Raw genomic sequence first — 13,087 nt, 5'->3', positions numbered from 1 at the left:
CACCTTGGGGGGAGGGTCACTGCCTCGCTCCCCCTTGGCTGACTCCCTCGAGATCGACTGGTACTTCTCCAGAAGTTTACCCAGATTCTAGGATTTTCTCTTCCCCGAGCCAGAGCGTTGGCTCGTGGTTGATGGCGTCGGTGAAAGTGTGTCTTGCCTGGCAGCCAAGGAGCCCGACCCTTCGGTGCTCCCGGTGCCGGCAGACTCGCAGTGCTTTGCCTTCTGTTGGGCCCCCATCGCCAGGGCGCCCTTAAAGGACTTAGAAGACCGCTCAGACCTATTTTTCTCACCTGCTGGGCTCTTTCCTTCCAGCGCAGTTGGTGAGGCGGATACACCGATCCTTCATGGTCCGTTCCGACATGTTCTTGCAAAACACACAGTCCTTCTCCATGTGCGTCGTGTCTTCGTGAAAGCAGTAGAGACATCTCGAATGCTCATCCTCCTTCAACACATTCTGTAATCCGCATCCAGGGCAGTTCCTGAACAGCTTGGATGCGGACGTCGAGCTCCCCCTGTTCTGGGCCATGTCCACGGGGTAGGCCTCAGACCTTCTGGAATCCTCCAAGAAGCGTAACTCGACGAAAACTTCACCCTTGAGGGGCGTAGAAAATTCCAAAACGGGTCCCCATTGATCGGAAGTAGAAACGGTGGAGCTTGAGGATCGATTGACCGACAAAATGAGATTAAACTCTTTGAAAAAAGGCAAAGCGCAGTAAAAGCTCGAGAACTAAAGCATAAGGACTCCCAACACTTGAACGTGTGGTATAAATCTGAGGATGGCTGCCAGGGGAGGGGCTAAGGGAGAGGGCAGTCATTGGCTGGAGGCAGTATGACCCAGAGACCCGTGATTGGTTACTACTAAATACAGATCAGAAACGAAACTGATACTGATTTTTTCTTTACCGAGGATTCCCAGCCTGACAACGGGGAATATTCATGAGCATGTGAATCCATGCCAGACCCCATGCTGGAGAATATTAAAATTCGACTTTGACCTCCCAACTCGCACATCCAACATTTTGGGAGGGGACTAATTAGGATTGGTTAGTTCTGCTCCTGCAGTTTTTTTTAATAGTGTAGATTTTGTATTCAGGATCCAGCATAAGATGTCTTTGTGACCCTCTCTCCAGCCAGACCGTGCATCCAAACAGTTGCACCTGATGCACTCACGTTGCATGTTCTGACTGTCAAGTAAGGCAAGCATTGCATGAGTGCTACTTACTCTGCATCTGCTCCAGAGACCGTAGGCTACCAAGCAGCAAAGCAATACTTTGTCCTTATGAGAAGGCTTTTTGATCCCAGTCATTTCAGTCTCACATTGCAGATGGCCTCCACACCAACTCTGGGAATGTGGGACATGGAGCAGGTATAGTTCTTTATTCGCCTCATGACATCTGCATGATTATTCTGACAATTTTATAGCAAAGTGTCTATATGCTAAAAATTGTTTTCAGTCTAGTGCTGAGAAAACATTTAATGGCAAATCAGAATAGAGTACCCACTCTTAAACCAGCAATTTAATCTATCAATAAAATGTAATATACAGTATACATTATGCATGCATTCTTCTAACGCAAAGCAAACACCTCAAGTTAAAATCAATATACTTTCAATTTGTTTAATAACGTCATTAACAATGCTGCTCAGCAACCATTTTCTCCTTGGCACGATGCACAGAATTGGGATAGCGCCCACTAATTCAGCTTAATACTGTTGTGAGAAGTCTCATTGAGCAATCACCATGAAAAAAGTTATCCTCGGCATAGCCCTATAGATAAGGGTTACATCAGCCACTTTTACTCCCTAAAAAAAGGCAAATACTCCTAAAAAACAAAAATAGGAAGTAAAAATACTCCCAACCAAAACATAGGAAACAGACACACAGTACCTTATTGCCCAGCTTTCATCCCATAACTCCATTGATATGTTTGGAACAGTAGTGCACATAGTATCGTGGGAAGAGTATACTATTCGTGCGGTCTAATCCGAAGAGGTAAACAGGTCTTTAACGTGTATGAATACCTTAGTGCTAAGAAATAAATATTACAAAAATATTTCTGTTTTCCAGTTAAAACATGTTTTCACTAGATTATAAAATACTCCCAACGAGAATGGGACTTTTTTTACTCCCAACTTTAAAGAGTAGGGAGTGAAATACTCCCACTTCCAAATCGTATCTGAAGCACTTGTAAAAGGAACTAAAAGGAATGTGTGACAACTATCATTTAATAAGTTTGGACATGGACCTGACGCAGTGTGATCCTTTTGCCATTGCCCACAGCAGGGAAACGTTCTACTGGATGCAATTTAAACTTACATGCAATACTGTTGTGGTATGCCACAGTAAGCTCCGAAGCGCGAGAGGAATCGGTTTTCCAGATCAATAATGGTCTCTCCAACTTTTTCATCTCGAGTCAGTGCATCATAATCGTAGACTGCAATTTTCAAATCTTTCTCTTGTGGCAAGAAACAGCTCAGCTCATACATCCTATGATAATAAGAAAACGGGGTTAATCGTCAAGGAAGGTCAACACCCAATCTCAAAAAAGAATTCTTTGCAAATTCATAAAATGAACTTATAAGCCATGCAGCAATGGCACAGTGAACACCATTCTCACGGGCGGCTAGGCGGACAAATTCACAGTGAGGCTCTACAGAGCGCCGTATATTTTTCAACACTTGAAACACAAATAGAATTAATTGGTGAATAGGTTTCCCATCTCTGTTTTTTCATTTTCCAGCATCTTAATTTAACAAAATACATATCACACTCTGCCTTGCACGCGTCTCTCATCTATTCTCATGTTTCTGATTTTTCCCTCATTTCAATCTTGGCTTATGGAATTACAGCTATATTTTTTCTAAAACTGATCTCCTTGATCTCCTCATTTCCTTTCAACTCGATTTCATATGAAGGACTGAGACTTGGGTAAGTCCTTTGTCACACTGCTACTGTGGCTGCTCTTACTTCCAGTAGCTCTTCCTTTTCACATTATACCTGGCCTTGTCGCCCTGGAGGTGGCACTAGTCTCTTATTTCATTCCCACTGGGTTGTCATTTCTTCTTCTCTTCATCTTACCGTCTCTTCCTTTGAATTTCATTATTTTTCTCTTTCCCAGTTCCCTGTTCTATTTTGACTATCGCCCTCGTGGCCCCATCGCATCCTTCTATGACGAGTTAGACTTCCTATTATCTTGGATTCCTCTTTCCAATTCTCCATTAATCATTGCTGGCGACTTCAATATTCATCTTCCTCAGACTGACCATCCTTGATTGTCTACTACTATTTCTTACAATCTGAAGCTATTGCCTTCCCCTCCTACTCATGTAAAAGGCGGCACCCTTGATCTAATCTTCTATTGAATCCTTTACCTCTCATTCATTTCCTCCTGATGATCATTTCCTGATTAGCAGAAAACTTAATTTCCCTGATAATTAATTTCCTTCTTGTTCCCCCTCAACATCAACCTTTCTACAATGTGATCTTCGGAATCTCAATTTCGCCTTCCTTGCTGCTTCCATTTCGGATCAGCTTTCCAACCATAGTCACTTTGCTTCTTCTAATACCCAAAATATGTTTTTTGTATTCCGCTATTACGGCTTCTCTTGACTATCACCCCCTCTCTAGTTTTCATCCTAAGGGCGGTAATCTCTTAGCCCTGGTTCTCTCCCCTCTTGAAATCTTTACAGATTGCTGCCCGTAGAGTTGAAAGCCACTGGCTCACAAACAAATCCCCAGTTATCTTCTATTCTCTGCCACCATCACTTCTTACACTTCCGGTCTTAAAGAATCTGTCAAAATATGATTTATTCTCAATCCAACTCTCCCAAACTGCTTTTTCATACTCTGAACAGGCTTCTGATCTGTCCCCACCCACCCTCTCCTCCGGGTAATCCCTCTTCATCCTCTATTCTTTATCCCACAGACTTCCCTGATTATTTCCTTGCTAAGATTGACACTATCCATTCTTCTGCTAGCTCTGTGGTCTCATCTACTTTCAGTAGTCCTCCTGCTTCCCCTGCTTCTGCCTTGTGTGCCTTTCCTTCTTTGTCCTCACTATTTACTTTTCACATTTTACACCTATTTCTGATGGTGAAGTCATATCTATGATCCTTTAGAGCCACCCTATTGCTGCTCCATCAGACTCTCTCCCTGCTTCTCTGGTTGAATCTGCCTTTCCTGCTTTGGCTTCCTTCTTTATTACTTTCTTTAATCTCTCATTGCTCTCAGATTAATTTTCTTCAGTCTTTAAACATGTCACCGTCATACCACTTCTCAAAAACCTTCTCTTGATTCATCTGAGCCCTCTAATTTCCATCTCTACCGAAACTACACTTCTTTGTGTATCCGATTCTATTTGTCATGCACGTTATCTTAAACTTTCCTCCCTATTGATGCTTCTTGACCTCAGTGCAGCCTTTGACACTGTTGATCTCTCGACTCTCTGCTCCCTTGGACTCTCTGGCAGGGTGTTCAATTGGTTCTATTCCTACCTCTCTAACCGCTCTTTCGCTGTTTCTTGGAAAGTTTACTCTTCTCCTTCCTCATATGCTCGCTTGTGGTATCCTGCAAGGGTCTGTCCTTGGTCCAGACCTTCTTTTTGCACTTCGTCCCTCCCTGCTCTAAGCACTAGCTTCGGGTTGCAGGCACACCTTTACACCAATGATATCCAGATTCTGATGATCTTTCCGACCTTTTCTGACTCTGTGCATCATATTCACATTATCTACAGGCCACCAGGCCCTCTACTTACATTCGCTGAAGACATTGCTCTTCTCTCCAACACCACCAAACCCTCCTCTAGAATCATCCTAATGTGCAATATCAATCTAGGTCTCAATGACCCCACCGACTATAACGGCCAGACCTTAATCAACACAATATAATCTTTAGGATTCACATAGCGCATCACCTGTGCCACACATGACAAAGGTTGCACGCTAGACTGGCTGTCAGATATGAACTGTAAGACCAACATCATCTCCAATACCCCGTAACACTGGTATGAACACAATGTCATTACATACTCCATCCCCAAATATACACCAACCAACTCCACACTTCAAATGCCCTCAACATCGCGCTTGAGAAATACCTGCAACAGCGCACCAAATTACATGCTCCCACTGCTGCTCCCCATTGTGGACCATCAACACACAGTCTGTGACCCCAACCAAATGGTAGATCTCTATGACCAAACTCTCCTCCTAGCCATAGCCAAGATGGCTCCACTGAGCATACGTAAACCTTAACAAATAGCTCATCTGAATTCCCGGTACACCCAACCTTAGACCCTGTGGAAAACTACACCATCAGATGCCAACAAAACCCAATTCATATCCTCGTCTAAAAGCTATAAACAAGCCATCCTCCAAGGCAAAAGCATTTCCTACATTGAGCGAATAGCAAAAGCAAAAACGGGCACCAAAGAGCTATTTGCCATCCTATGAGAACTCAAATCCCCAGTCACCCGTCCCGACCGATGTCTCAAAGACATCACCTGGTGCACGAATATACAAATGGCATTACTGGATAAAATCCTCCAACTCCAAAACAAAATTGCCTAAAAACAACAAATTACTCTTACCAGATACTCTACACACCACACATCCACACCAACCCCTCAACCACTTTGAGTTCAGACCGGTCTCTATACTAGAATTCATCAAAATCATCCAAGGCATGAAGGCTTCAAAATGCCAAGGAGACATATGCCCAGCACCTTTCATTAAAGACGGCTTAGCAGAATTCGCCCCCTTCATCACATCGCTCATTAACAACTCCTTCACACTTGGTATGGTCCCCAAAAACCTAGAAGATGCTTGGGTCCTCCCGCTCCTAAAAAAACCCACATTAGACCCTAACATGCCTACGAATTACCAACCCATCATTATTGTACCATTCCTCCTCAAAATTGTAGACTGAGCAGCATATCTACAAATACAGAAATATCTTGAATTAAACAACCTCCTCAGCCTACGCCAATCCGGTTTCCGCCCAGGACCCGGAACGGGATCAGCGCTATTAGACTTAAAAATTCAAATGGACGAGAACAACAATGGGACTCTAGCCATCCTCCTCCTGCTCGATCTCTCTGCTGTGTTCGATTTAGTGAACCACAAAATCTCATGCCAACACCTCTCATCAGCAGCCCACTTCTCCTCAAATGCTATAGCATGGATTGAATCCTTATCCAACTGCACAATGAGGGTCTTCTCAAATTCAGCTGCTGCCACCCCAGCGCCAGTCTTGTGCAGGGTTCCTCAAGGATCCTGCATCTCACCAACACTTTACAACATCTTTGACTTCTTGGACACACAAAGCATTTCCTACACCAACTATGCGGATGACACCCAGATCCTCCTCCCCATCTCTGGGAATTACAACACTGACACAAATGCCCTTAACAAAACCTACCAAATCATCCATGCCTGGATGGCGTAACATGATCTCTGTTTAAAAGGATGAAACAACTGAGTTGCTGCTGGTGGGGACCCAAACTCGCTTAAACTGGATGACGGTTACAAACCCTTAGACATAGACGGGAACTCAAGCCCGGTCATGAAGGAAGTAAAAACCCTAGGGGTTGACTTGGACTTCTCTCTCTCTCTAACAAGAGAAGGTAACGCAACTGCCTCTGTGGCAGCCTACACCTCCAAACTCATTAATGCCTGCAGACCATTGCGGACTCCTGAAAGCTGCATCACGTTGGCTAGAGCTCTAATCCTGTCCAGACTAGATTATTGTAACGCCTTATTCACTGGTTCAACCGTGTGCAACATCAAAAAATTACAAGTCATTCAGAATAACGCGTAAGAGCGGCACTAAATATTCCAAAGAAGGAGCACATAATATCGGCCAGACGAAATACCCATTGGCTGCCGGCTCGAAACTGCAACATATTCAAAACTCCATTTCTCACAAATGTCTAGCAAACACTGTTCCCAATTACCTCTCTAACAAATTCACAAAACCCCACTCAAACAGACCCACTCAGACCACCCACTCACCCCTCCTGACCATACCCAAATTCAAACGTGCAAAAGCAGGAGGCTGCAGATTCTCAGTTGTGGCTGCTAAGCATTGGAAAGCCCTCTCTCTGGCCCTAAGATCAGATCCCTCCTACTGGTCCTTCTGCAGGAATCTCAAAACATGGCTCTTCACGCAAGACCCTTAGATCACAAGGCTAGGACTCTTCCCCTTACCACGTACGGATTATCGCACTTAGGTATGGGCCACCACTTGCCCTATCCAGACTGTCTGTACCCACCGTCTGTATCTACTGTGTCTGTAATGTAACCAGCGCCCAGATGCCCTTGGGTTCGGTGCACTCCACAAATGTCAAATAAATACATAAATAGTATATCCTTCTGTCTTTCTGCGATATCGCCGGAATGTCTTCTCGGTTCTTGGACCTCAACTCAAAGAAAAGCAAAATCTCATTCTTTCCTGATTCTCCTAACATTCTCTGCCCTCCATTTACTTTCCTCTGCTGCATCTTCCCTCGTCTTCTCAAGCACAGAACCTGGGAGTCATTTCCTTTCAAACTTATCCCATCTATATCTTGCCCCTGTCATTTTCATCAGAACAATTCAACATTTGATCACTTTCTCTTCCACCAAAACTTTGCTCCAATCCCTGGTTCTCTCTCGACTCTGCTACTGTTCTTCACTTCAGTCCGCGGTTAGGAGCTTTTTGGTCTTCATCCCTCTGTACACATTTCACCTTACCTTGCCCACCTTAAATGTCTCCCTGTTCGCAGTCATTGGGAATTTAATTGTTTATGCCTTTTTTTTTTCCTTTTTTAATCAACTTTATTTAATAATTATACAAAACATAATACAACTGAGTAACAACAGAATGGGAACAAGCAAAAGATTACTCCATATACATCAGTGCAACAAAATGCAAATTACTACTAAAGTAACAGCTATTCAAAACGAAATCCGAAAACATCCCCACCCTCCTATCTCATGGCAAGATGTGATAACACAAAACACAAACAAAACAAAAAAAGGACAAAACAAACCCCTACCAATCCCCAACCTCAATATCCAAAAAATAAACCAAAGCCTACACCTCATCCAAATAAATCCCTGAATGGCCCCCATCTCTCCTCGTACTCAGTTTCCCGATGTTGTCGAACTGCCCGAGTCTTCTCATACCAAGAGAGCGTCCGCATATCCGACACCCAGTTCTCGCAATGTGGCTTCTTCCTGGATTTCCACACCTTCATTATTTGTTTTATGGCCATCAACAATGCTCTATCAATCCATTCCGAACAATACCACATCTCCACACTTCGACTATCAGTTGAAAGGAAAATCACTGACAGAAAAGTACGAGGCAGTGTCATACTAGTTACCATATCAATGCAATCCAAAACTTCTCTCCAAAAGTCCAGCACTCTACTACACTTCCAGAGCATATGTAGATAGGTCCCTCTCGAGCCCCCACACCCCAGCACAGATCTACATCAGCCAAGCCTCTCTCCTTCATTTTCACTGGTGTCCAATAAATACGGCCTAAAAGACGTTGGTGAATATACCTCAGATTTAAATCAACCTTGGCCCTCACCGAAGCCCTCCAGCTATTATCCCACAAGCCATCAGAAAGATCAGTTTCCAATTCAGACACCCACTTCATTCGCAACTGACCCCAGGAACTCCTCATACAGTCCTGCAAAGGCATCAACCTAACATATGTAGAAAGTGTCCTAGGAGATGTAGCAAAAATCTCACAAATCTGAGGACTACCACTCAAAGGTCCGCTCAACATTTGCAATCTTTCCATCAGCAACCGCTCCAAAAGCCCATATCTACCCGCCTCCCTATTATGCAGACTATAACGATTAGCTAATTCTTCAAACAGAACCATCCTCCCCCCTCCATACATCCCCTATTTTCAGAATGCCCGTCAGCCCAACCCCTCCAATTACAATGTGTGCTCCTTTTGAGCCTATGCACACGTGTCCATTAATATTACTAACATGGAAAACTGCCTTCTTAGTTGCTTAGACATCAGCAAGAAGAGTGAGCGAATTGCAGGTACCGTCTTCTGGGCCACCCTATACTGTGTTCCATAAGGACAGAGTTGTGTTGAGTGATACACATAAGATGACATGCTCGTCTTTCATGTTAATCACAAATTACATCTAATTGTCAGCTCTATTGGGGTAAATACGCTTACCTATGTGATTAAATGCTATTACAAAGATTTACATAAAAGGGAACTGTGCTAGTTTCTAATTCTAATGGAATTGTCCTCAATGTTGTGGTTTTGCAGTGCATTTTGTCCTTTTAGTGAGGTGAGCTGAGATATACAAATTATGCACATTTTTTGAATGTGGACTATGTGACTGAAAAGTTGGCATCGATGAGTAATGACGCTTGTCATGTTTGCTTTACACTTGATGTACAGTAATTGTATGTGCATCAAGTGTAAATCAAAAAGAAAAGATGCCGCCATGGATCGGAGAATGGACTACATAGTCCCTTCTCCTTTCCATGGCAGTCATTTGCGAGGCTGCTCAGATTTGGGAGGTTTATGCCTTGTTTTTAAGTGTACCCATGCTCTCGCTCCGATCTATCTCTGCTCCTCGATTTCCCTTTATCAACCGAATCAGAATCTTACAATTCCTTCTTGCTGTTCCCCAACCGCCTTGCACGGCATCTCGTTTTTGTTCATCCTAGCTTCTTGCCCCTAAAACTTGGAACTCTCTTCGCTTTGAAATTTGCTCCTTTTGTAAAAACGTCTCAAGCCTCACCTACTTCTCTTTCTCTTGATAACCGGCCTTTGATCCTTACTTTTCATTGGGATTGATTTTTCATTTTATTGTACTGTCTATGTCAGAGCACTTTGTGTAAAAGCGTCATATAAGCACCACAAATAATAAAATGGGTTTAGCAACGCCCTTATCCTCCGTCCCAACCTAAACTGGTACTAACATGGAAAATATTGTCACAATAACACCCAGAAGTACTATTTACTAATCAATGTAGCATATTGGACTTTACTGCCACACTCCCATTTTTCATTCACTGCATAATATAGTGAGCTGCACTGTCTTGGACTACTGCATGCAACCCCGGAATCTTCAGTTTGTGCAGACGTTTTGGACTACATGTCTTCGTTACAAATATAGGCATGGTTTCTTTTAACAATATCCGATAGCACAGCGAGTAGAGCACTCGCTTCAACATCCGTGCAGAGCCTGCTGATGCAGGTTCGAATCCCGGCAGGGCCAAACTCAGCCTTTCATCCTTCATAGGTCGATAAATGAGCACCACACACCGTGGGTAATAATAAGCAGCGCTCAGATACCTGAGGGTTCGTAGCGCTATATAAATGCAAAATTATTATTACTATCTTTATTAGTTTTCAAATGTTATAACAGGTATGACAAAAATACAAGTAAAATAAAAATGTCACCAAAATCACATAGAAATCAAATTCACTAGACAAAATGTAATGTCAAGCTATCTGTATCGTCACTAAACAAAGCACCAAAACAAGTTAGGAAAGTCATTGTTTCAAAGTAAAGAAAAAGATTTCAATCGCCAAGATCTCACTATCCATATTCTTCAGCGTTTACATATGAAATGAATGGTTCCCAAATTGATACATATTTGAAGCAGGTGTATGTGTCAAAACGGTGGCTATTTCTTCCATGGCACATACATGCCAAAGCCTGGCCATCCACATATGTAATAGCCGAGTATCTTATTTGGGTATCCAGGCATTGCTTCGAAAAAAGTTTCGAATAACAAAAGTTTTGAAAAAAATGCATCGAAAAAATGCATTTATTTTGTATGTAAAGGTTTTACTAAAATGGGTGTTAAGGGGTAAAAAACGGGTTGGGGGGACCCCCCCCCCCCATTAAAATTTTGTAAAAAATGAATTTTTTCAACGCATTTTTATTCGAAACTTTGCCATTCGAAACTATGGCAATCGAAACTATCACTAGGAATACTTATTTGTATGTATTCATTGGGTATTTATAATGCACCTGTACAGCAAAAGGCGCCACAAGACGAGAAGAGGGCGGGTCGGGGAACAGGGATGAAGAATATCAAAAAACGATCCTACTAGGCTTTGTGTCATTCAGCTCGTGCAAGTGCAGTAACAAGAAGTGCAGGGGAGTGGGGGGGCGGTCAGAGCAGAATGCGTTAATGCTAACATGGGAAGGGAAAAGTAGAAAGCACGCAAGTGCTGAGGGGACAGGGGGAAAGGAGGGGAGGGGGGGGGAGAGAGCCCCTGGGTTGGCTAGTGCTATAGGGAGGCCAGATGCGAAAGTGCCAGGGAAAGCAGGGAGTGCAGGGAATGAGAGTGAACATGCTAAGTGCGAGGACGGGGCTGGATCGGGCTCAGTAGGAGTGTGGGACCCACCAGGCTAGTACAGGGAGAGGGAGCTTGATAGGGCAAGTGCAGGTGGGGGGGGCGGGAGAACGAAGTGCTGGGGTAGACTGGGCTAGAAGGCCTGCTGCCCCGTAAAACACTAAAGGAACCAGGCAGCCAGTCAAAACGCAGAGGGGGGACATTAGCAGGGAAGGGGGAGAGGGAAGGAAGAAGAGAGAAAAGGAGGATCTTGAGAAGCTTTCGGAACTTTAGGAGATCCGGCTCAAGGCTGAGAGGGGCAGGGAGGCCATTCCAGAGGGAGGCCCCTGCAGAAGAAAGATGGATATCAAATGGGCTAGTGGGTCAAGGTAGATTCTGAAGAGCCACAGTGAGAGGATAACGCCCAGAGGGACACCACAGGTGAAGAGTGTGATGGGGTACAGAAAAGGGCCCAGTTGAAGCTGGGAAGGTGGGTCAGAGAGGAAGGAGGTCAACCAGTCCTGTGCCAGGTCCGTGATGCCAAGGGCATCACAGAGCCAATTTACAAGGGTGGCATGATTTACTGTATTAAAGACAGAGGAACGGTCAAGAAGGATGAGCGCGGAAGGAGAGCTGGAATCGAGATTTGAGAACAAGTCGTCACAGGTGTTCAGGAATGCAGTTTCCGTGCCTTTGGCTGCTCTGAAGCCAAACTGGTGGTTGTGGAGACAACCAACAGATTCATTGTGGTGGATCAGCTGGGAGATGACCAGCCTCTCCAAGAGTTTGCCCAGGAAGGTGTTAATGGAGATAGGGCAAAGTTAGCTGGGCAGGAGGGGTCGGCAGAAGGCTGTTTGAGGAGAGGGTGCACAATGGAGCGCTCGAGGGGGAGCAGGAAGGAGCCAGGGGCAAAGGAGTGGACTTAAGACTTGCCAGGTGAAGAAACCACCTCTAGAACCTTGCACTAACGAATGTTGCACTAAACACTTATTTGTATCCCTTTAAGTTACTTTTCTAGATGTGATTGCAGAGTGAATGCATTACCGTATAACCCGTTGAAAACCGCATGAGTGTGCAATTACAGATAATATGATAACCTTGCCTTTTCCCTTTCTAATGTTGCTACAAATGTAACTGCAAATAAACTCAAAAGTCAAAGTGCCCTTTTAAGTTTATTATCTAGTATTCCTAAATGTTCTACTGTAAACGTCTGTGGTAATTAACGTGACTCTGGTGTAAATATAATAAATATATATCTTTTATATAAATATATGTGCAAGTGCTTCTTTGTTGTGCTTGTCAAACTAAGATTCAGAGTACTTGCCTACACCGCACATATTCTGCTTAAGATGAGCAGGACTACTCTGTAACACTACCAAGGTCCTAAACTAGTACAGACTCATACTAAAAGTTAAGAATCTTCAAACCACTGGGATAGCTTACTAAAGTCTTACTGCCAGAAGAACTTTAGGAAAACTCCCCTAACATCAGCGAGCTGATTGGAGGGATGCCAAGCCTGCAGACAAGACTTTTGAAGGAAGAGTAGGTTTGAGTGGGTATGATAGTAGCAGGTACCCATTCAGGGAAGGTCAGGGCCACGCCGACCGCAAGGATCTTTTAGTCCTCCGAGAGGAGTGTGCCAAAAGAAGTGAGAGCTGGCAGTGAACCATGTCTCAATGAGAGCGAGGATGCCAAGGTCATAGTCTTCAAGGAGGTGGCAGATGAGGAGTGTTCAACAGTGGAGCGAGAGCAGAGGGTAGCTAAGTGGAG

General features: G+C 44.0%; 1 protein-coding gene across 1 annotated transcript in view; it reads right to left on the bottom strand.

Moving 5' to 3' along the window:
- The window catches only part of MYOF (myoferlin), a 1,388,224-nt gene that overhangs the window by 212,935 nt on the left and 1,162,202 nt on the right, over nt 1-13,087 (bottom strand). The window contains exon 43 of the mRNA XM_069611360.1: nt 2,318-2,488. Within this exon, the coding sequence (XP_069467461.1) occupies nt 2,318-2,488 (171 nt within the window). The remainder of the gene's footprint in view (nt 1-2,317; nt 2,489-13,087) is intronic.

The sequence above is a fragment of the Ambystoma mexicanum genome, chromosome 8 (genome assembly GCF_040938575.1).
Source record: "Ambystoma mexicanum isolate Mex_15411 chromosome 8, UKY_AmexF1_1, whole genome shotgun sequence".
In the NCBI taxonomy this organism is placed as follows: Eukaryota; Metazoa; Chordata; class Amphibia; order Caudata; family Ambystomatidae; genus Ambystoma; species Ambystoma mexicanum.
This window is presented reverse-complemented; position numbering and strand designations above follow the sequence as displayed.